This window comes from Oncorhynchus tshawytscha, linkage group LG25 (genome assembly GCF_018296145.1).
Source record: "Oncorhynchus tshawytscha isolate Ot180627B linkage group LG25, Otsh_v2.0, whole genome shotgun sequence".
In the NCBI taxonomy this organism is placed as follows: Eukaryota; Metazoa; Chordata; class Actinopteri; order Salmoniformes; family Salmonidae; genus Oncorhynchus; species Oncorhynchus tshawytscha.
Window position 1 is genome coordinate 10,192,577 of NC_056453.1, and position 23,641 is coordinate 10,216,217.

Here is a 23,641-nt window from a genome sequence, read left to right on the forward strand (position 1 = left end):
GACAGAATAAAACAACAATTCACTTCAACTACAATAACATTCTCAGTAACGATTACATATATTTTTCTTCTTGCTATGACTATGATATGGGGTTGTTTAAATGGATGCACCGACTAAGTCGCTCTAGATAAGAGCATTTGCTGAGTGACCAACATGTAAATGAATGAATATGCACTTGAGCTCTGGCCCTGAACACGTACAAATTTTGTCGGTACGGATCAGATCCAAATCTGAACTAATCATAGACGTCTCGGCTGTTTCACTAGTTGAAAATCACATTATAAACGGGTGGTTCAAGGCCTGAATGGTGATTGACATGACAAATCATTTATTTGTGCTGCTTAAATTACGTTGGAAACCAGTTTATAATAGCAATAAGGCTCCTCTGGGGTTTGTGATATACACTGCTCAAAAAAATAAAGAGAACACTAAAATAACACATCCTAGATCTGAATGAATGAAATATTCTTATTAACTACTTTTTTCTTTACATAGTTGAATGTGCTGACAACAAAATCACACAAATTATCAATGGAAATCAAATTTATCAACCCATGGAGGTCTGGATTTGGAGTCACACTCAAAATTAAAGTGGAAAACCACACTACAGGCTGATCCAACTTTGATGTAATGTCCTTAAAACAAGTCAAAATGAGGCTCAGTAGTGTGTGTGGGCTCCACGTGCCTGTATGATCTCCCTACAACGCCTGGGCATGCTCCTGATGAGGTGGCGGATGGTCTCCTGAGGGATCTCCTCCCAGACCTGGACTAAAGCATCTGCCAACTCCTGGACAGTCTGTGGTGCAATGTGGCGTTGGTGGATGGAGTGATACATGATGTCCCAGATGTGCTCAATTGGATTCAGGTCTTGGGAACGGGCGGGCCAGTCCATAGCATCAATGCCTTCCTCTTGCAGGAACTGCTGACACACTCCAGCCACATGAGGTCTAGCATTGTCTTGCATTAGGAGGAACCCAGGGCCAACCGCACCAGCATATGGTCTCACAAGGTGTCTGAGGATCTCATCTCGGTACCTAATGGCAGTCAGGCTACCTCTGGCGAGCACATGGAGGGCTGTGCGGCCCCCCAAAGAAATGCCACCCCACACCATGACTGACCCACCACCAAACCGGTCATGCTGGAGGATGTTGCAGGCAGCAGAACGTTCTCCACGGCGTCTCCAGACTCTGTCACGTATGTCACATGTGCTCAGTGTGAACCTGCTTTCATCTGTGAAGAGCACAGGGCGCCAGTGGCGAATTTGCCATTCTTGGTGTTCTCTGGAAAATGCCAAATGTCCTGCACGGTGTTGGGCTGTAAGCTCAACCCCCACCTGTGGACGTCGGGCCCTCATACCACCCTCATGGAGTCTGTTTCTGACCGTTCGAGCAGACACATGCACATTTGTGGCCTGCTGGAGGTCATTTTGCAGGGCCCTGGCAGTGCTCCTCCTGCTCCTCCTTGCACGAAGACGGAGGTAGCGGTCCTGCTGCTGGGTTGTTGCCCTCCTACGGCCTCCTCCACGTCTCCTGATGTACTGGCCTGTCTCCTGGTAGCGCCTCCATGCTCTGGACACTACGCTGACAGACACAGCAAACCTTCTTGCCACAGCTCGCATTGATGTGCCATCCTGGATGAGCTGCACTACCTGAGCCACTTGTGTGGGTTGTAGACTCCGTCTCATGCTACCACTAGAGTGAAAGCACCGCCAGCATTCAAAAGTGACCAAAACATCAGCCAGGAAGCATAGGAACTGAGAAGTGGTCTGTGGTCACCACCTGCAGAACCACTCCTTTATTGGGGGTGTCTTGCTAATTGCCTATAATATCCAACTGTTGTCTATTCCATTTGCACAACAGCATGTGAAATTTATTGTTAATCAGTGTTGCTTCCTAAGTGGACAGTTTGATTTCACAGAAGTGTGATTGACTTGGAGTTACATTGTGTTGTTTAAGTGTTCCCTTTATTTTTTGAGCAGTGTATGGCCAATATACCACAGCTAAGGGCCGTGTCCAGGCACTCTGTGTTGCGCATAAGAACAGCCCTTAGCCGTGGTATATTGGCCATATACCACTCTGCCTCTGGGCTTATTCTTTATTATAGTGCAGCAGTTTACTACAGTAGAGAACAGTACAGTAGAGCTTTATTCAGTAAAGTACAGTAGTTTAAGTCAGTAAAGTAGGGTAGAATAGTTTCATTGTACTTTACTGTACTCTACTGTACTATACTCTCTTTACTGTACTGCATTGTAATGTACTGTCCAAACTTGTGAAACAGATGTCTATGATTGGTTCAGATTTGGTCCGGTCCAGACCAAATCTGAACCAATTATAGACGTCTATGTTTGGGCCAAAAATGTCTGTGGATGTTGAAATCAAGGCCGGTCCAAATCTGAACCAAACATAGACGTCTATGATTGATTTGGATTTGATCCGGACCAAAAATCAACGTCCTTGTATGTTGAAATCAAGACTGCACCAAAAAAGATACGTTACAGTTGGTAAATGCTTTGTGGGATCCATACATTTTTTCTTTAAAGCTAAATTCTACTCTTCCCACTGTCACACAAATCATCTCATTGTCAACGCAAGATGTTCAGATCAAATCATATCATTTAATGTGTTCAGGAAAACCCCACAGAAACAGTTGTAGGGGAAAACTTACAGATTTACAATCATTCTTAACAGAAGTGCCAGCATAACCTCCAGTCACACAATTTAAGAGGGCGGTTATCCCCCCGGCCCATGCCCTCTGTAGTCATTCTTACAGCTCTTGGAATGGAGGTACTGGTACCTGTTGGTCTTAGTAACTCAAGTATGAAGCACAAAGTTGCTAAATGTAGCCAATGTTAGCACTCAGACCCTTGAGCTAGGCTTATTTTCTTCATTAGCCTAACCCTAGCAGATTTGGTGCTTTTCCTTCATCACAGCGACAAAATTAGCGAGAAGCTGGGTACAGCCAACCTCTGAGACAAGAATAATAATCTCTTGAACATTTCCAGGTAGAACACAAAATGTAGAGCGTTTACACCCTTGAGGGTACACTACGTTTAATATACAAGATTTGTCATACTGCTCAATTGCATTTGGTTCAGCAGTTGAACAAACAGAAATGCTAGAACTAGAGACAACGGACATGGAACATTTCAAGGAATAAAGTTTGAAGCTTCTGAATGTCAACAGTCGACCAGCCCAATGCAGCCTATGAAAACAACCATGTATTGAAATGCTCAGTTGAATAAATAGGTGACAAATTGAAAATGCAGGAACATATTTGCTTTAAATTCAGTCAATACATTGTCAAAATGTGTCAAGTTTTCACAATTCAAAAATGACCAAAAGGAAGTCATGTAACATTTACCGTTTTTAAATTCAGAACGAATTTTAACCTTAGAGGGAGAATATTTCCCTATGGTTGTTGGTTTGTGCTTCATGGTCTCTCCCTCTCTTGCTGGGAAAAAGGTAGTGTTCGCTAGAGAACCATTGCAAAGAGATGTTGGTAATATAATAATATAAAAAGAAAAGCATGGTTTTCAAATGAGGCAAAGAACGACCAAGAGTGGAAGGAGAACTTTTTGATTTGTTTCAACCTGATACAGGTCACGATGTTGTTTTATCACAGGTGGGGGCTAGGTAAGGTTTCAAAACAAAACACGTTAAAATGCAAGGCCTATTATTCAGTCTCAACACTGGTGGGACAAATAAAGTTAAATATCTACCAAGGAGGGAGAGGAGAACCGTTTGCACTCTTGCTCTTTCTTTGCTTTGTAAAAACCTTGCTTGGCATGGGGGAGAGGGGGTCGTGCAAGACAGAGTTGGCTTGGGTGGGATGTGGTGGGGTGGCGCTTGAGGAGCCAGACCACCATTTCCACCGGAGGTGTGTTAAAGGCACGACAGGGTTACTCCCAATCCCAGCTAACAGACACAGAGACGCCTTCACACCCTCGACTGCAAACACACAGTACACACACACACAAGCAGCACAGGCTAGAGCCCCAGGAGTAAGGATTGATACAGAAAAAGAGATGGAGGATGAGGTTTTTGGAGAAAGACTGTGGAGGGAGGAGTTCCGAGGGGCCAGGGGCTTGGAACCGGTGCTGCCATCTTGTCAGACAGAAAGAAGGGGAAAACAATGGTGGAATGGATCATTTCTGGTTCTTGAGCTGGTTGGAGAGCCAGTCGAGGCCCTCGTAGAGGCCGTCCCCACTAGTAGCACAGGTGGCTTGGATGTACCAGCTGCGCTGGCGGAGAGCGTGGAGCCCCAGCTTGTCTGTGATCTCCGCAGCATTCATTGCATTGGGAAGGTCCTGAGAAAGGGGATTCAAATTATTTATCCTCTACCACACTTTGCAATTACGATATCTTACTCAAGCCCAGGGGTAGCGCAAGGGGTTGGCAATGCAAATAATGTTACGTGTGCATGATCAATGAGTACCGTCCACCCACATAATGTGTTTAGCAGGAGCAAAGAGCACTACAAGGAGGTAAGGCAGTCAGAATTCAGATATGAACACCCTCCTTCGCACAAAGTAAACAAGCTCACCTGTTTGTTTGCAAAAACGAGCAGCACGGCATCTCTCAGCTCGTCCTCTGCAAGCATTCTCTGCAACTCCTCCCTCGCCTCGTTCACTCGCTCCCTGTCGTTGCTGTCCACCACAAAGATAAGCCCTGCAAAGAGGCACACAGTTAGATATTGAGAATGTGTCACGGGTTCTCATGACGAGCAAGCCTTGCTCTCGTAATGGCGGAGCTATCTATGGACCACCGTTGCCAGCGCTCTTCAAAGCGCCATTGGATCTTACCTTGAGTGTTCTGGAAGTAGTGGCGCCATAACGGCCTGATTTTGTCTTGACCGCCAACGTCCCACACTGTGAAGCTGATGTTCTTGTATTCTACCGTTTCAACATTAAAACCTGGACAAAGAACACAGAATGTTACAGAGGCATTAGTGAGGCACATATTTCATACACAGCCTAATCTGGCAGTGGAATTACTTTTGGTGATAGGCTAATGCATTCAAGGAAAGTTGTCCTTACCAATTGTAGGAATGGTGGTGACAATCTCTCCTAGTTTGAGTTTGTACAGGATGGTTGTTTTTCCGGCAGCATCGAGTCCAACCATGAGAATCCTCATCTCCTTCTTGCCAAATAGGCCCTTGAACAGGCTTCCAAACATATTCCCCATGGTAACTTATGTGAGGAGAAAGAGGAATGCAAGGTGAACTGAGGTAATCAATAATGGTACATGTTTACATTTCTAACAGAATGGTATTAGCTATGTAAATTCAAGGGGGCAGATAAGTCTGCAGAAATGAACTCCCAACCACCAACGTATTACCCAAACCCAACAGCCTGTTATGTAGCCTACAGCTTTAGTTAGCTGTATGACTGTGCATGCATTCTGTTCATTTAGCATGTCAGAGCTAAATGCTGCTTTCACTGACTAGTCGAAATGTAGACATTTCCGATTTGGAAACTCATTGCAGAAAGAGGAGTTTCCCCACCAGAATCGACCAATAGGAAGCTCAACGTAAATAAGTTTCAGAGCACTCGGTGGTCCCGTTCTGTGAGCTTGTGTGGCCTACCACTTTGCGGCTGAGCAGTTGTTGCTCCTAGAGGTTTCCACTTCACAACAACAGCACTTACAGTTGACCGTGGCAGCTCAAAGGTGGTATCCTATGATGGTGCCATGTTGAAAGTCACTGAGCTCTTCAGTAAAGTCACTCTACTGCCAATGTTTGTCTATGGAGATTGCATTGCGGTGTGCTCGATTGTATACACACCTGTCAACAACAGGTGTGGCTGAAATAGCCAAATCCATTCATTTTAAGGGGTGTCTACATAAGGTACCAGTCAAAAGTTTGGACACACCTACTCACTAAAAGGGTTTTTCTTTATTTTACTATTTTGTACATTGTAGAATAAGAGTGAAGACATAAAATATAACACATATGGAATCATGTAGTAACCAAAAAAAGTGTTAAATCAAAATATATTATACATTTGAGATTCTTCAAAGTAGCCACCCTTTGCCTTGATGACAGCTTTGCACACTCTTGGCATTCTCTTAACCAGCTTCACGAGGAAGGCTTTTCCAACAGTCTTGAAGGAGTTCCCACATATCCTGAGGACTTGTTGGCTGCGTTTCCTTCACTTTGCGGTCCGACTCATTCCAAACCATCTCAATTGTGTTGAGGTCTGGTGATTGTGGAGGCCAGGTTATCTGATGCAGCACTCCATCGCTCTCCTTCGTGTTCAAATAGCCCTTACACAGCCTAGAGGTGTGTTTTGGGTCATTGTCCTGTTGAAAAACAAATGATAGTCCCACTAAGTGCAAACCAGATGGGATGGCGTATTGCTGCAGAATGCTGTGGTAGCCATGCTGGTTAAGTGTGCCTTGAATTCTAAATAAACCACTGACAGTGTCACCAGCAAAGCACCCCCACACCTCTTCATGCTTCACGGTGGGAACCACACATGCGGAGATCATCCGTTCACCTACTCACTGTGGTTGGAACCAAAAATCTCAAATTTGGACAGATTTCCACCGGTCTAATGTCCAATGCTCGCTTTTCTTGGCCCAAGTAAGTCTCTTCTTCTTATTGGTGTCATTTAGTAGTGGTTTCTTTGCAGCAATTCTACCATGGAGGCCTGAGTCGCTCAGTCTCCTCTGAATAGTTCATGTTGAGATGAGTCTGTTACTTGAAGTCTGAAGAATTTATGTGGGCTGCAATTTCTGAGGTGTAGTAAACTCTAATGATCTTATCGTCTGCAGCAGAGGTAACTCTGGGTCTTCCTTTCCTGTGGCGGTCCTCATGAGAGCCAGTTTCATCATAGTGCTTGATGGTTTTTGCGACTGCACTTGAAGAAACTTTCAAAGTTCTATACATGTTCCAGATTGACTTACCTTCATGTCTTAAAGTAATGATGGACTGTCATTTCTCTTTGCTTATTTGAGCTGTTCTTGCCATAATATAGACTTGGTCTTTTACCAAATAGGGCCAGCTTCTGTATACTACCCCTACCTTGTCACAACACAACTGACTGGCTGAAATACATTAAGGAAAGGAATTCCACAAATTAACTTTTAACAAGGCACACCTTTTAATTGAAATGTATTCCCGGCGACTACCTCAAATGATTATTTATTTTATGTAACTAGGCAAGTCAGTTTAGAACAAATTCTTATTTACAATGACGGCCTACCCTGACCAAACCTGGACGCTGGTCCAATTGTGCACCACCCTATGGGACTCCCAATCACGGCTGGATGTGACACAGCCTGGATTCGAACCAGAGACTGTAGTGAAACAGTGCCTTAGACTGCTGCACCCCTCGGGAGCCCAATGAAGCTGGTTGAGAGAATGCCAAGAGTGTGCAAAGCGGTCATCAAGGCAAAGGGTGGCTACTTTGAAGAATATAAAATATGTTTTGATTTGTTTAACACTTTGTTGGTTACTACATGATTCCACATGTTTTATTTTAGGCTGAGTTTCTGTACAGCACTCTGTGACATCAGCTGATGTAAGAAGGGCTTTATAAAGACATTTTATTGATTGATTTCATGGTTTTGATGTCTTCACTATTATTCTACAATGTAAAAAAAAAACATTGTACAAATAAAGAAAATCCATGGAATGAGTACGTGTCCAAACTTTTGACTGGTATTGTACTATTATGTATATATTTCAATAACAAAAAATTGGGGTTGGGGGTAAAAAAAAAAAAAAACTCCAGGCCACTCCTGAACTTCTAAAACTAGACAAAGTACGTAGAAATTATAATGAACCTATACATTTTAAAATAACTGCACTTTATCAGCCCCGCAAATTGCTTTTGACTAACAAATCAGTCCAGAAAAAAAATCAGTGTGGCCCACGAAATTATTGCACCACTCACGTTAAGTGCACATGGCATAAACTACTGCCTTGTTTAACACAATTCGGAACCTACGAGATCAAATTTGCGTACGCTTTTATTCGTGGAGCTTCCGATCGGCTGATTCTGATACTTTCCAACTGGAAAACTCCGACCTCTGGCTACAACGACTTTCCAAGTCGAAAATATCCCGAGTTTCCTTCATCGCTGCATACAACCTGCAGTACAATTGATGTCAGCTGACACGCCACTGCAAGCTGCTTGGAGCCTATCAGGGGTATGAGCTCAAAAGCTGGAGTTCTGGGACAATAATCATCACCATAATGTAGTCATTATTTTGCCAAGTTGTGATTGCTCCTCCGTCCTAGCATAAATACTCTATGCAATTATGAATGCACCTACGTTAGCCATGCTATCCACGATTAGTTCTGGCCGAGGAAGGCCTCCCGCTTAGCTAAGCCTGAATGCTTCCCATCAGATGTTGAAAGCAACATACAACTGTGATTCAAATATAAACATTTACTTCGCAACAGTCGTATCTGGTAGACAGTGAACTGGACGGCCGACATTATTATTCTAGCTAGATAAAGCTAAACGAAGAAGCTTAGCTAGTTAGCCAGCATGGGCAGATGCTAGTTAACAGACAACCATAACACAACAAACTGAGGATCTCAGGTATTTCATACGTTTACCGAACGTGTCGTTTTACACACATTTGGTACTAATCATATGCCAAAACTATGGTCAGCAAATGGCCTGAAGGACGAGGCAATGTTAGTTAACTTAGCAATAGCCTATGTAGCTAGCTAATGACGCGTCAGATGTAGAGGAAATGATGACGTCATTGGAGCAAGCGGAAACGGGACATTTTTGTCCGATTTTAGTTAAATCTAACATATACATTATTGTATGTTAACATAACGTCATGTACGCTGTTATGTACGTATGATATATTCACCTTAGAACACGGCTTCTCGATCTTTCGTCTCTTTCAGTCACTCCAAAATGGCGTTTTGCGCAACTCATGAGACACCGGTGTGTGGGCAATTCCTACTATTAATCTTATCCAATCATATCACCTATTGTATTTAAAGACCCCCCCTGTTATACCATGTTATCCAATCACGGGGCCGAAAGGATTTGTAGACAAGGAAGTGAAACAAGCTACACATTTTAGCCAACTACTTTTGATTCTCATTGTCAATGCAAGGTGTGCAGTGGCAGATAATAGATTCGGATCAATGCAGTAATTAGTAGAATCTTCTGTCATTCAACTCATTGTGCACTGACTCTCCAGTGAGGTCATATATCAGGGTGTCTTCTTTCCCAAATCCACAGAGCTTGTTTTAAACAAACTTTTCTGAAGTATTCCAACTCAAAATAACAGATGTTAGTGGACTCCTGATGAATTATTCCCAACATGATCGATTGTCTTCAAAACATGAGTGGTATGCACCATGCCTACATCACACAGGTAAAAGGCAGAATTGTTGAGGGACACAGACCATCTATCGTTATGAGTAGCAAAACATCTGTCAGAGAAAAAGGTCTATGGATCTGTAACCAATGTGATCTTACTTCATTACACCTTTGCATTGTGTTTTTAAAGAAAGGAGGTAGAAATGTATAGGGATAAGGTGACTAGGCATCAGTATATGATAAACAGAGTAGTAGCAGCGTATATGATGATTGTATGTGAGTGGGTGTGTGTGCGTGTGTGTGTATAGAGTCAGTATAAATGTATGTGCGTGTGAGCAAATTATGGAGTGAGTGTTTTGTGTGTTGGAGTGTCAGTGTATGTCAGTGTGTAAGGTCCTGTGAGTGTGCATCGAGACAAAATGGCTACATGTATAATGTAGTTCGTTATTTAGCAGTCTTATGGCATGGGGATAGAAGCTGTTAAGGAGCCTGTTGGTGTCAGATTTGATGGAGCGGTACCACTTGCCATGCGGAAGCAGAGAGAACAGTCTATGGCTTTGGTGGTTGGAGTCTTTAATGATTTTCCGGGCCTTCCTTTCACACAGTCTTATATCGAGGTCCTGGATTGCAGGCAGCTCGGTCCCAGTAATGTACAGTCGTGGCCAAAAGTTTTGAGAATGACACAAATACTAATTTCCACAAAGTTTGCAGCTTCAGTGTCTTTAGATATTTTTGTCAGAAGTTACTATGGAATACTGAAGTATAATTACAAGCATTTCATAAGTGTCAAAGGCTTTTATTGACAATTACATGAAGTTACATGAAGCAAAAGGTCAATATTTGCAGTGTTGACCCTTGTTTTTTAAGAGCTCTGCAATCCACCCTGGCATGCTGTCAATTAACTTCTGGGCCACATCCTGACTGATGGCAGCCCATTCTTGCATAATCAATGCTTGGAGTTTGTCAGAATTAGTGTTTTTTTGTTTGTCCACCCACCTCTTGAAGATTGACCACATGTTCTCAATGGGATTAAGGTCTGGGGAGTTTCCTGGCCAAGAACCCAAAATATCGATGTTTTGTTCCCTGAGCCACTTAGTTATCACTTTAACCTTATATCAAGGTGCTCCATCATGCTGAAAAAAGCATTGTTCGTCACCGAACTGTTCCGGGATGGTTGGAAGAAGTTGCTCTCGGAGGATGTGTTGGTCCCATTCTTCATTCATGGCTGTGTTCTTAGGCAAAATTGTGAGTGAGCCCACTCCTTTGGCTGAGAAGCAACCCCACACATGAATGGTCTCAGGATGCTTTACTGTTGGCATGACACAGGACTGATGGTAGCACTCACCTTGTCTTCTCCGGACGAGCTTTTTTCCGGATGCCCGAAACAATTGGAAAGGGGATTCATCAGAGAAAATGACTTTGCCCCAGTCCTCAGCAGTCCAATCCCTGTACCTTTTGCAGAATATCAGTCTGTCCCTGATGTTTTCCTGGAGAGAAGTGGCTTCTTTGCTGCCCTTCTTGACACCAGGCCATCCTCCAAAAGTATTTGCCTCACTGTGCGTGCAGATGCACTCACACCTGCCTGCTGCCATTCCTGAGCAAGCTCTGTACTGGTGGTTCCCTGATCCCGCAGCTGAATCAACTTTAGGAGACGGTCCCGACGCTTGCTGGACTTTCTTGGGCGCCCTGAAGCCTTCTTCACAACAATTGAAACACTCTCCTTGAAGTTCTTGATGATCCGATAAATGGTTGATTTAGGTGCAATCTTACCGGCAGCAATATCCTTGCCTGTGAAGCCCTTTTTGTGCAAAGCAATGATGATGGCACGTGTTTCCTTGCAGGTAACCATGGTTGACAGAGGAAGAACAATGATTCCAAGCACCACCCTCCTTTTGAAGCTTTCAGACTGTTATTCAAACTCAATCTCCAGCCTTGTCAACCCTCACACACTTCTGTGTTAACGAGAGAATCACTGACATGATGTCAGCTGGTCCTTTTGTGGCAGGGCTGAAATGCAGTGGAAATATTTTTGGGGGATTCAGTTCATTTGCATGGCAACGAGGGACTTTGCAATTAATTGCAATTCATCTGATCACTCTTCATAACATTCTGGAGTGTATGCAAATTGCCATCATACAAACTGAGGCAGCAGACTTTGTGAAAATGAATGTGTCATTCTCAACTTTTGGCCACGACTGTACTGGGCTGTCTGCTAAACCTTTTCAACCTCCTGAGGGGGACTGTCGCGCTTTTACAACTGTGCACAATTATATGGACCATTTTTATAGAACTTCTTAGTGATTTGGAGACAGGATGCCTGGGCAAAGCCTGGTGGTGGGGGGCATGATGCCGGGGCAAAGCCTGGTGGTTGGGGGCATGATGCCTGGGAAAATCCTGGTGGTGGGGGGCAGGATAGAGGGGCAAAGCCTGGTGGTGGCGGGCAGGATAGAAGGGCAAAGCCTGGTGGTAGATTCATCACTCGCATGTCAATATCAGATTGGGTATTTTGTCATCAAACATAACAATGACAAAAATAGTACAAAATACAATAAATGTAATTACCTGACGAAACACACAGGGAAGCAAATTAGATGGGCAGGACAACAGTATGTTAAAGTCTGTAGATTCATGATTTGTCTGTTAGCATGGAAATAACTGTGAATGAGCAGGGAGCTAATGCAACCATTACAATTTAGCATGCTAGCTAACTCGCTCTTACAGCAATAACATACAAAAGCATATCCCAGGAAGCCCCCAATATCTAACAGGTACCACACATATACAGTGGGGCAAAAAAGTGTTTAGTCAGCCACCAATTGTGCAAGTTCTCCCACTTAAAGATGAGGGAGGCCTATAATTTTCATAATAGGTACACTTCAACTATGACAGACAAAATTAGCAAAAAAAATCCAGAAAATCACATTGTAAGATTTTTTATGTATTTATTTGCAAATTATGGTGGAAAATAAGTATTTGGTCAATAACAAAAGTTTCTCAATACTTTGTCATTGCCAACAAAGGGTATATAACAGAGGTCAAACATTTTCTGTAAGTCTTCACAGGGTTTTCACACACTGTTGCTGGTATGTTGGCCCATTCCTCCATGCAGATCTCCTCTAGAGCAGTGATGTTTTGGGGCTGTTGCTGGGCAACACGGACTTTCAACTGCCTCCAAAGATTTTCTATGGGGTTGAGATCTGGAGACTGGCTAGGTCACTCCAGGACCTTGAAATGCTTCTTACGAAGGCACTTCTTCGTTGCCCGGGCGGTGTGTCATTGTCATGAGTTTTTACCAAAAAATTATATTTTGGTGTCATATGGTCAGATGAAATTCTCCCAATCTTCTTCTGGATCACCCAAATGCTCTCTATCAAACTTCACATGGGCCTGGACATGTACTGGCTTAAGCAGGGGGACATGTCTGGCACTGCAGGATTTGAGTCCCTGGCGGCGTAGTGTGTTACTGATTGTAGGCTTTGTTACTTTGGTCCCAGATCTCTGCAGGTCATTCACTAGGTCCCCCCGTGTGGTTCTGGGATTCTTGCTCACCGTTCTTGTGATCATTTTGACCCCACGGGGTGAGATCTTGCGTGAAGCCCCAGATCGAGGGAGATTATCAGTGGTCTTGTATGTCTTCCATTTCCTAATAATTGCTAGTTGATTTCTTCAAACCAAGCTGCTTACCTATTGTAGATTCAGTCTTCCCAGCCTGGTGCAGGTCTACAATTTTGTTTCTGGTGTCCTTTGACAGCTCTTTGGTCTTGGCCATAGTGGAGTTTGGAGTGTGACTGTTTGAGGATGTGGACAGGTGTCTTTTATACTGATAACAAGTTCAAACAGGTGCCATTAATACAGGTAATGAGTGTAGGACAGAGGAGCCTCTTAAAGAAGAAGCTACAGGTCTGTGAGAGCCAGAAATCTTGCTTGTTTGTAGGTGACCAAAAACTTATTTTCCACCATAATTTGCAAATAAAATCATAAAAAATCCTACAATGTGATTTTCTGGATTTTTATCTCTCATTTTGTCTGTCGTAGTTGAAGTGTACCTATGATGAAAATTACAGGCCTCTCTCATCTTTTTAAGTGGAAGAACTTGCACAATTGGTGGCTGACTAAATACTTTTTTGCCCCACTGTACATACATACATGCATGCATGCATGCATACATACATACATACATACATACATACATACATACATACATACATACATACAGTACCAGTCAAAAGTTTGGACACCTACTCATTTAAGGGTTTTAATTTATTTTTGCTATTTTCTACATTGTAGAATAGTAGTAAAGACATCAAAAGTATAAAATAACACTTGGTAGAAACTCCCCAAAAAGTGTTAAACAAATCAAAATATATTTTATATTTGAGATTCTTCAAATAGCCACTCTTTGCCTTGATGACAGCTTTGCACACTCTTGGCATTCTCTCAACCAGATTCATGAGGTAGTCACCTGGAATGCATTTCAATTAACAGGTGTGCCTTGTTAAAAGTACATTTGTGGAATGCATTTTTCTTAATGTGTTTGAGCCAGGCAGTTGTGTTGTGACAAGGTATGGATGGTATACAGAAGATGGCCCTACTTGGTAAAAGACCAAGTCCATATTATGGCAAGAACAGTTCAAATAAGCAAAGAGAAATGACAGTCCATCATTACTTGAAGACATGAAGGTCAGTCGACACGGAACATTTCAGTCACAAGCGCTATGATGAAACTGGCTCTCATGAGGACCGCCACAGGAAAGGAAGACCCAGAGTTACCTCTGCTGCAGATGATAAGTTCATTAAAGTTACTAGCCTCAGAAATTGCACCCCAAATAAATGCTTCACAGACTTCAAGTAACAGACTCATCTCAACATGAACTGTTCGGTGGAGACTGTGAAACAGACCTTCATGGTCGAATTGCTGCAAAGAAACCACTACTAAAGGACACCAATAAGAAGAGACTTGCTTGGGCCAAGAAACACAAGCAATTAGACCAGTTGAAATTTGTCCTTTGGTCTGGAGTCCAAATTGGAGATTTTTAGTTCCAACCGCGATGTCTTTGTTTGACGTGATGTGGGTGAACGGATGATCTCCGCATGTGTTTTTATGGTATGGGGGTGCTTTGCTGGTGACACTGTCTGTGATTTTATTGAGAATTCAAGGCACACTTAACCAGCATGGCTACCACAGTATTCTGCAGCGATACGCCATCCCATCTGGTTTTTGGCTTAGTGGGACTATCATTTGTTTTTCAACAGGACAATGACCCAATACACCTACAGGCTGTTTAATGGCTATTTTACCAAGAATGAGAGCAGTGGAGTGGTGCATCAGATGACCTGGCCTCCAGAATCCCACGAACTCAACAAAATTGAGATGGTTTGGTATGAGTCGGACCGCAGAGTGAAGGAAAAGCTGCCAACAAGTGCTTAGCATGTGTGGGAACTCCTTCAAGACTATTGGAAATGCATTCCAGGTGAAGCTGGTCGAGAGAATGCCAAGAATGTGCAAAGCTGTCATCAAGGGGCGGCAGGGTAGCCTAGTGGTTAGAGAATTGGATTAGTAACTGAAAGGTTGCAAGTTCAAATCCCCGAGCTGACAAGGTACAAAATCTGTTGTTCTGCCCCTGAACAGGCAGTTAACCCACTGTTCCTAGGCCGTCAATGAAAATAAGAATTTGTTCTTAACTGACTTGCCTAGTAAAATAAAGGTAAAATAAAATTAAAAGGGTGGCTACTTTGAAGAATCTCAAATATAAAATATATTTTGATTTGTTTAACACTTTTTTTGGTTACTACATGATGCCATATGTGTTATTTCATAGTTTTGACTGGTGAAAGAAAATTCAGTAACACTTTACTTAACACCCAGTATCATAACACGTTATGACACGGTCATAGCATGTCATAACAGCTGACATAACCTTTTATAATATGGTCATAGCATGTCATAACAGCTGACATAACCTTTTATAATATGGTCATAACACTGTCATGACACATTTAGACCTGTTGTGCTATATATTGCATTATTTTATGGCTGGTTATGACACCTACATAAGAGTATAAAAACCTACTTCTGTAGTTATTTTATGGCTTGTTATGACCCCTTGTTATCTGTGTCTGTGTACTCTCATAACTGAAATGAACCACTTGAACTAACTTAACCACAGGTACTGTATCTAAACTATGTTTCATAGGTTTACGGGTTTCCAATGTGTCTTAGTTCATCTGTTTTGGAAAACAAATAAACCCTATCCCAAAGTATAACTTGTAAAGTTCTCCATTTTCATATTTGTTCACTATTATGTGTGGTTCCAGTGCAAAGTTGTAGGAACTTTCAGAAAGTAATCCTGATTCTTGTACATGCACCACTGTAAAGTTCCCATTCCGTGTAAAGTTAGGCATTCAGCTAAAACCCTCAACCTTCAAATCTAGAATCTTACAGTGTGAGAACCTTGACATCTAAGCCCTCTGTACACCTAAGGTAAAATAATGGCCCATCTACAATGTCCACTTCCTGTTATCTTCATTGTTGACCAACACCAACACACCCTCCCTAGCCCTAATAGAAATTAAACCTTTAACTGTCATTCAATTTTGCAGCCAGTGATTGTCAAGCAAGTAACTGCCGGTCTTACGGTAATTGACCATTTAATTAACAAACACATTTAGCATCTCCTGGCTTCCACGCACAGCCAGTCAAGTAACTGATGCGGACCTTTGGAACATCTACATTAAAAAAAAGTCTGGTCCTAAAGCACACCATTGCCTTGTTTTGTATCACATTCCAATGATAAAACTGGGGGGGACATGTCCCCCCCGTCCCCAGTGAAAGTTGCAGCCCTGCTAATAACCATCAGCAGCAGCAGAGTTTGGAGATGCCTGTTGCCAGTTCGTCTTGTCTCGTCAAGCCTACCAGCGTGTTTTCCCGTACTCTTGTTTTTCTAGTCCCCGTTTTCTAGTCCTCCCGGTTCCAACCTTTTCTACCTTCCCTGACCTCGAGCCTGCCTGCCTTCCTGTAGTCATCTGACTCTGACCTGGTTTACAAATTTCTGCCTGTCCTCGCCCTGCCTCTTGTCTATTAATAAATATCAGAGACTCGAACCATCTGCCTCCCGTGTCTGCATTTGGGTCTCGTCTTGTGTCGTTTATAGGTTTTAATGACAATAAAAAAATAGGTAGTAATCCAACCTACTGGAAAGACAAAACAGCTGCTCCTTTTCTGAGAAGTTCTTATTTTTTTTGTGGGTAATATTGCAGTTCCATTAATGTAATTATTGTAGCTTCCATTAATGTAGTTGACTGCATCATTTCCAATCCCTCATATTTCTTTGGGTAAAATTCTATGAGAAGTTCTCTTTGTATTAGTAGAGACAGAGTACTTTGGGCAGTTGGACTTAGCGACTTGTCTGTTCTGTGAATGTGTGTGGGTTTCTGTGTATGTTTGTGTGTGTGCTGTGTTCCAAGTGTAACCAACCAGCATTCTGCATTCTGCTGACAGGCCACTACTGTTACTGTACTACTCTAGGCTCAGTACTGTCTTGAGTCTAGCAGTTTTACTGTTATAATAGTATTTTCTTCGATGTGTCTTTTGACTAAGCAGGTAGTCTTTTTAATTTGGGGTTAAATACATAAACGCAAACATGCACCTCCCTATATCAAACTGGCCTCCCAATCTCGGTCCTCATTTCATTCTGTTGTACAAAGAGATGTTGTATTGACACCTATGGCATGAAATACGTAGGTATAACATGGATATAACATCAATAAATAAACAACAAAGAATCACAATGTAGCGTAACTCAATGAAGGTAGAATAGCAGTATTGAGACTGATTGATCAAAAAGTGCAATTTAGTCCACTAAAACATTTAAGCGGAGTAAGTGAAACTGGTAAAAGTTATGGTAGAGTGAAGATAAGCTTTTCATACAAATCGGGGAGTTGGCACTGGTTCATTAAAGCTTCCCATCCAACACATTCTGATCCTCAGAATTCCCACGGGAGTTAGCAACATGCCAGAGGGGGTGTCATGATAAAGAACAGACCACCCATGACACATTTTCTCTGGCAACATCTGATCTGGCAAAATCTGAACTGAAACAAACCAATGAAGAGGCGCTCTGGAGGAGCACACAAACAGGTCAACGAGTTTCATCCGTTTACTGTTCGAGTGCCCTGGGATCTGTCTATGTACTTGCAAAAGGCTTTGTTTACACTTGGAAAATGTCCGTTATCAGAAGTCCATCTCCGTGGCAGTCAAATTGATTTATGTTTCTAGCCATTCAGAATAAGGTTGTACTCTTGTACTTCTCTCATTAAGGTACAAAATATATCAATCATATTCTTCACTTTAAAAATCATGAATTGAAATGGCTGGAAACCTTAGACTGTGGCTTTTTACAATGGTGCCATGTGGCAGAATACAACAGAGGGTTGTAAAAGCCAAAGGGCCCATGGGCCAGAGAATTACAGTGCTGACGTGCCTCATTGTTAAAACCCCTAGAGTTGATGTCCGCTCCCTGTAGAAATCTAATTAGCATAATACAAAGAGCAACTGCCTTTAAAAAGCAACAAATCCCTTTGATAACGGCCTATGCCGGGATCGATATGAGTCAGAAACAGTTATTCTAGTGTCAAAATGTAATAGTGTCAATAGGATGATTTTGGTCATAAAGTCAGTCTCGTCTAAAACGAAGTTTGGAACATCCAAGCGTCACAAAGGGTTGGGTTTTTATCTGAGGATGTACAGTGCCTTCAGAAAGTATTCAGACCCCTTTACTTTTCCCACATTGTTACATTACAGCTTTATTCTAAAATTGAATAAATACATAAAAATCCTTAGCAATCTACACACAATACCCCATAATGACAAAATGAAAACAGGTTTAGACATTTTTGCAAATATAGAAAAATACCTTAAGCATTCAGACCCTTTGCTATGAGACTCTAAATTGAGCTCAGGTGCATCCTGTTTCCATTGATCATCCTTGCGATGTTTCTACAACTTCAATTGAGTCCACCTGTGGTAAAGTCAATTGATTGGACATGATTTGGAAAGGCACACACCTGTCTATATGACCAAGAACACGATGGTCACTCTGACAGAGCTCTAGAGTTCCTTTGTGGAGATGGGAGAACCTTCCAGAAAGACAACAATCTCTGCAGCACTCCACCAATCAGGCCTTTATGGTAGAGTGGCCAGACGGAAGCTACTGCTCAGTAAAATGGACATGAAAGCCCATTTTGGAGTTTGCCAAAAGGCACCTAAAGACTCAGACCATGAGAAACAAGATTCTCTGGTCTGATGAAACCAAGATTTAACTTTTTTTGGCCTAAATGCTAAGTGTCATGTCTGGAGGAAACTTGTCACCATCCCTATGGTGGTGGCAGCATCATGCTGTGGGGATGTTTTTCAGCGGCAGGGACTGGGAGACTCGTCAGCATTGAGGCAAAGATGAAAACCTGCTCAGGACCTCAGACCTCAGACTGGGGCGAAGCTTCACCTTCCAACAGGACAATGACCCTAAGCACACAGCCAAGACAATGCAGGAGTAGCTTCGGGACAAGTCTGAATATCCTTGAGTGGCCCAGCCAGAGCCTAGACTTGAACCCGATTGAACATCTCTGGCGAGACCTGAAAATAGCAGTGCAGCAATGCTTCCCATCCAACCTGACAGAGCTTGAGAGGATCTGCAGAGAATGGGAGAAACTCCCCAAATACAGGTGTGCCAAGCTTGTAACGTCATACCCAAGAAGACTCAAGGCTGTAATTGCTGCCAAAGGTACCACAAAGTACTGAGTAAAGGGTGTGAATACTTATGTAAATGTATTTTATTTTTATAAATGAGCAAAAATAAAATGTTTTTGCTTTGTCATTACGGGGTGTTATCTGTATATTGAGGAAAATAAACATTTTACTCCATTTTAGAACAAGGATGTAACCTAACAATGTGGAAAAAGTCAATGGGTTTGAATACTTTGAGGGCACTGTACTAATATGGGGTGAACAGCTGCAGTGATTGATAGACCTGACCATCAGCCTGTTTACATAAGACAACACGTTGCACATTTTTCACTTGCGAAATACTGCACCAAACCTGAGATTTAAAGACGCTATTAGCAAAAGAAATCGGCGGGTTCAGTGGCTCTTTAATAAGCTAGATGTTTTTTTATTGTTGCATCGGCTGTGTCTCAATCCACCGCACCCGCCGATTTCGGCCATCCTCATTTGCGGTGAAGGATAGCAGAGCTAAAAGTGGTGTTTGGCAGACCAAAACATCCCCCCAAATTTTTTCCGGTTTTGCTCTACAACTCTCGGTACCACCGATCTGCCAATTTATGTCTGTAGCATCCAAACAGATTGGGATACACACTAATATTTTAACTAGGCAAGTCAGTGACGGCCTACCCCGGCTAAACCCTAACTATGCTGGGCCAATTGTGAGCCGCCCTATGGGACTCCCAATCACGTCCGGTTGTGATACAGCCTGGAATCGAGGGGGGCAGAAGTGCATAGAAAGTTCAGCATCCTCCCCTAGGGTATATCCATAAACCATAGCCGCCCAGAGTCAGACAAAAACATGACTCATCCATTGTTTATTATTATACTATAGTGCAGCTCAACACAAAATGCTTTTCCCTACCGAAGAACAAAAACTGAAATATTTGAAACAATTTTATTTCACCTCAGTGACAACTCCCCTTCATAAGATAAAATATTTGATAAGGAAACTATAATTAACCAAGAAACATGTCCTTCATTTAACATGACATTCATGTAAAAAAAAAAAAATCCAAAACTATAGAGTACAGATACAAATTTGGGACGTTAGTCGGGAATGGGATGAGAGTTATGTGCTAACTGGTATTGTTTGCATTGACTTTCAAAGTATTACTACTGGTTACCATGACTACGGCTGGTAGAACAGAGTGCTTAGTATCAATTTTGATATCAACTAACATTGTACTAACCAATCTTACAATTCCTATGTACTGGATTCACTTCCCCATCACCTGTTCAAGCACCACAATTCCTATACTGAAAATCAAGATGATCAACAATGGGTATTATGACATCAAGAAAAAAAATGGCTTTTACTTAAGGGGTTTGAGTGACAGTATTTTTATTTTAATGACAGAAAACTGTCAGAGGCTGGACCATTTTGATGTTCACAGAAAGTGATGAACCCAGGCCAGAGGGCAAAACATACATAAAAAAATCTAGCAAAAATGTCAAAGTAACACTCAGTTGGCTGATCAATGGCTCTGTAGTGCTTTGAGAAAGAACGATATACTAACGCTCACTTACTAATGCTAGGTTGTGCCTGCAGCAATGAAACATGATAATAAGCTTTCTTATACTATGTAGCTGTGTTCTTGAGAGTTTGTAATATACCACATTTTTGATACATCTTAAAGCAGGTTTATTCTGGAGAATGATAATTCTTGTTCCAAGAGACTATAATAAATTCATGTTTCTCATTTGCATAGAGAAAATGGCATATGGGGCAGTAGTAACTAAGCGTAAAGACATTGAGACAAACCTACAAGCTAGCTGCTTAAAAAAAAAAAAAATTAAATAAAAAAACTTTGGGATGGCCATTGGGTGGAGATGCTGAATTCTCTACTTCCAAACATTTCTATTTCCTGTTCTACCCCAATTGAACCAAATTAAAATCACTGACAACAAAAAAAAACATACACAATAAATCTCCTGTCCCTTGTCCAGTTTCCATTAGGTTGTTTGTTCCTCTTATGGAATGTGCTGCAGGGTCCAAATCAGTGCTTCCCGATTTTAACTCAAAGTCAAAACGGAACTAAGTCCCTCTTTTTGTCGTGGCTGTAGAACATGTCCCAGGTCAACTCAGCCTGCTGGGAGCAGCCTCCCCGCTCCAGGTCACATGTGTATCCCACGGGGCAGCAGTGCCTGGTGTCCGCGCAGCATATGGCCTGTGAAAAGAAAGCGAGTTTAAAGGATTAGTTCAGGATTTTACAAATTGATGGATCAGTAGAAAATAATCCATGGTTATGTTCTTTAAAACAGCCACCACAAACTTCAACTAACTTTAGCCACCCCAACCTATCAATCAATGGAAGTGATGGTCATTTGAATTAATATATATATATATGAAAAAAATACAGCATCACCAGACTCTGACGTCTCTTCCTGATGGCTAAACAACCTTCCGTGCATTTGCTACTTTATGCACAATTATTTTACATAGCTGCTGCTTTCCCCCTCCCTTCCTGTTCTCACTAACCCCGCGTGATGATTGGACGTCTTTGTCTTGTCTAAGCAATGACTGCATACATGAATGGATAAAGCCATCGATCAAGTGACATCAGCCATTCCTATGTGAAGATTCAATAGCGCATTAAAGCCAAATAAAGTTGGTTAAGATGATGTCTCATGGAAACCTAACATGCACAGTTTGAGCTACTCCAGGAAGAGAAGTTGCAGGCTAGCTCAGTCCTGCCCCCTCATTGAGTAACTCAAGTTGAAGGCAGACTAGAGTACTGCAGGATGCCATGAGCAACTCAATTATCGGTATAACACCCTTCCCTTATGGGAAAAATGTTGTTTGAAAAATAATAAGAAAAATGTTAGAGTAAATGTATTTATTGGTTTCTTTTCATTTGGATAAGAGATGTAATGAATTGAAGTATTTGTTGACGTAACAATAGAAATGTAATGATTTTAAGATTGTCATATTTGGTGTGGGGTGATGAAAAACAAATTGGGTTCCGAGCAATTCTGACAGGAAAGAAAGTATCCCCGCTGAAAAAGTTTGACTACCAAATGGTATAACCTTTTCTGTGTGCGATTTAAAAATAATCCATTCATGCATCTGGTGGATATTTTTTATTCATACAATTGACCATGAAGATTGACGTTTTTCCATTCACTATAACGGGGATCCTTTTTTCTGCTAACAATGTCTGCAGTACCGCAGTTGGCCTTGAACTTGTGGCGGGCGGGGGAGAATGACTGCCCCTTCTCATTGAAACCACGTTGTACAAACTTCGTCTGTTGTAACTATAAACCACACACACATCTAATTTACTGCCTACACACACACAATGTACACTGTGCGGGAGACTGATCACTTAAATTGACGGGCATGTTGTCAAACTTCACCTACTTGCGTGGAAAGGTTCGCCCAAAGGCTAATCTGGTGAATTTCAAATTATGTGCTGACCATCAAATCGTGCAGTGTTGCATGGTCATTGAGAAGCGCAGTAAGTTGAATGTTAGTTATGGTTGAAATGCCGATAGCTTTGACTCAATGCAACGTGTAGACAGTGTAGGCTACACGTTACATGTTGACTACGTATGTTGACATATAGGCAGGAGTGTAGTGCAGCTGGAGCGTACGGAACGACGCCATGCCACTTCTCCGAATGTTACTGGTTTCAATAAGTCGGAGCAAAGTTTCAATAAATTGGGAGCAAAGTTGAATCAATGTCTCACGAGATCACTTGATGACTAATATCAAATACCAATATAATAGCATAGCATAACGCTTATGTTAGACAGACATCAGGCAATTCCTTATGCGATTTTAGGAGGACTGTGCTCATGTGCCGATTTCTCTTTCATGCAGCCAAAACTCAGTGCACACCACTATGTGGTTTGATTGAAACAAAATACAGATTTGCTAGCTTATTCACACCATCGGCTCTAAGTCACTCACAAAATAGTACTTCTACATCATGAAGGGGGGGAGCAGCTGCTATGTTAAAAAATATTTTAAAAAGTGGGTAAAGTAACAAATGTACAGAACGTTTTAAGGTTGTTTATATATGGGGAAGAGGTGTCCTGGGGGACAGGGCAGTTCGATCTGGTCGCGCATCCTTACAAAAAAATAAAAGGCTACATTTCCTTTATGTACCAAATATGGAGTTGATTAACTTCTTGGATATAGGGGGCGCTATTTTCATTTTTGGATGAAAAACGTTCCCGTTTTAAAACAAGATATTTTGTCACGAAAAGATGCTCGACTATGCATATAATTGACAGCTTTGGAAAGAAAACACTGACGTTTCCAAAACTGCAAAGATATTGTCTGAGTGCCACAGAACTGATGTTACAGGCGAAACCCAGATAAAAATCCAATCAGGAAGTGCCGCATTTTTTGAAACCGCCTCATGCCAATGACTCCTTATATGGCTGTGAATGGGCCACGAATGAGCTTAGGCTTTCTGTCGCTTCCCCAAGGTGTCGACAGCATTGTGACGTATTTGTAGGCATATCATTGGAAGATTGACCATAAGAGACTACATCTACCAGGTGGTCTGTTGGTGTCCTCCGTTGCAATTATTGCGTAATCTCCAGCTGCAGTATTTTTC

The 23,641-nt window shown here is 42.0% G+C and overlaps 2 protein-coding genes across 4 annotated transcripts in view; both read right to left on the reverse strand.

Moving 5' to 3' along the window:
• Positions 1-2,594: 2,594 nt before the first annotated feature.
• Positions 2,595-8,941, reverse strand: arf2b (ADP-ribosylation factor 2b). Its single transcript, XM_024387544.2, has 5 exons — positions 8,835-8,941; positions 5,036-5,188; positions 4,802-4,912; positions 4,543-4,667; positions 2,595-4,306 (listed from the first exon to the last, which is right to left on the reverse strand). The coding sequence occupies exons 2-5, from the start codon at positions 5,181-5,183 to the stop codon at positions 4,145-4,147; spliced, it is 546 nt and encodes a 181-aa protein (XP_024243312.1). The 5' UTR covers positions 5,184-5,188; positions 8,835-8,941; the 3' UTR covers positions 2,595-4,144.
• A 10,930-nt stretch (positions 8,942-19,871) lies between these two features.
• Positions 19,872-23,641, reverse strand: part of LOC112224181 (progranulin) — a 37,694-nt gene continuing 33,924 nt past the window's right edge. For all 3 annotated transcript variants that reach the window (XM_024387546.2, XM_024387547.2, XM_024387545.2), the window contains exon 17: positions 19,872-21,241. In XM_024387546.2, the coding sequence (XP_024243314.1) occupies positions 21,098-21,241 (144 nt within the window). In that variant the 3' untranslated portion in view covers positions 19,872-21,097. The remainder of the gene's footprint in view (positions 21,242-23,641) is intronic.

Excerpts from the sequence above, each read along its gene's own strand:
- arf2b (XM_024387544.2), bottom strand. The coding sequence starts at position 5,183 with ATGGGGAATATGTTTGGAAGCCTGTTCAAGGGCCTATTTGGCAAGAAG. Across the intron at positions 4,913-5,035 it reads CACCACCATTCCTACAATTG|GTTTTAATGTTGAAACGGTA; the intron begins GTAAGGACAACT and ends TTCTTTGTCCAG. Across the intron at positions 4,307-4,542 it reads TCGTTTTTGCAAACAAACAG|GACCTTCCCAATGCAATGAA; the intron begins GTGAGCTTGTTT and ends CCCCTTTCTCAG.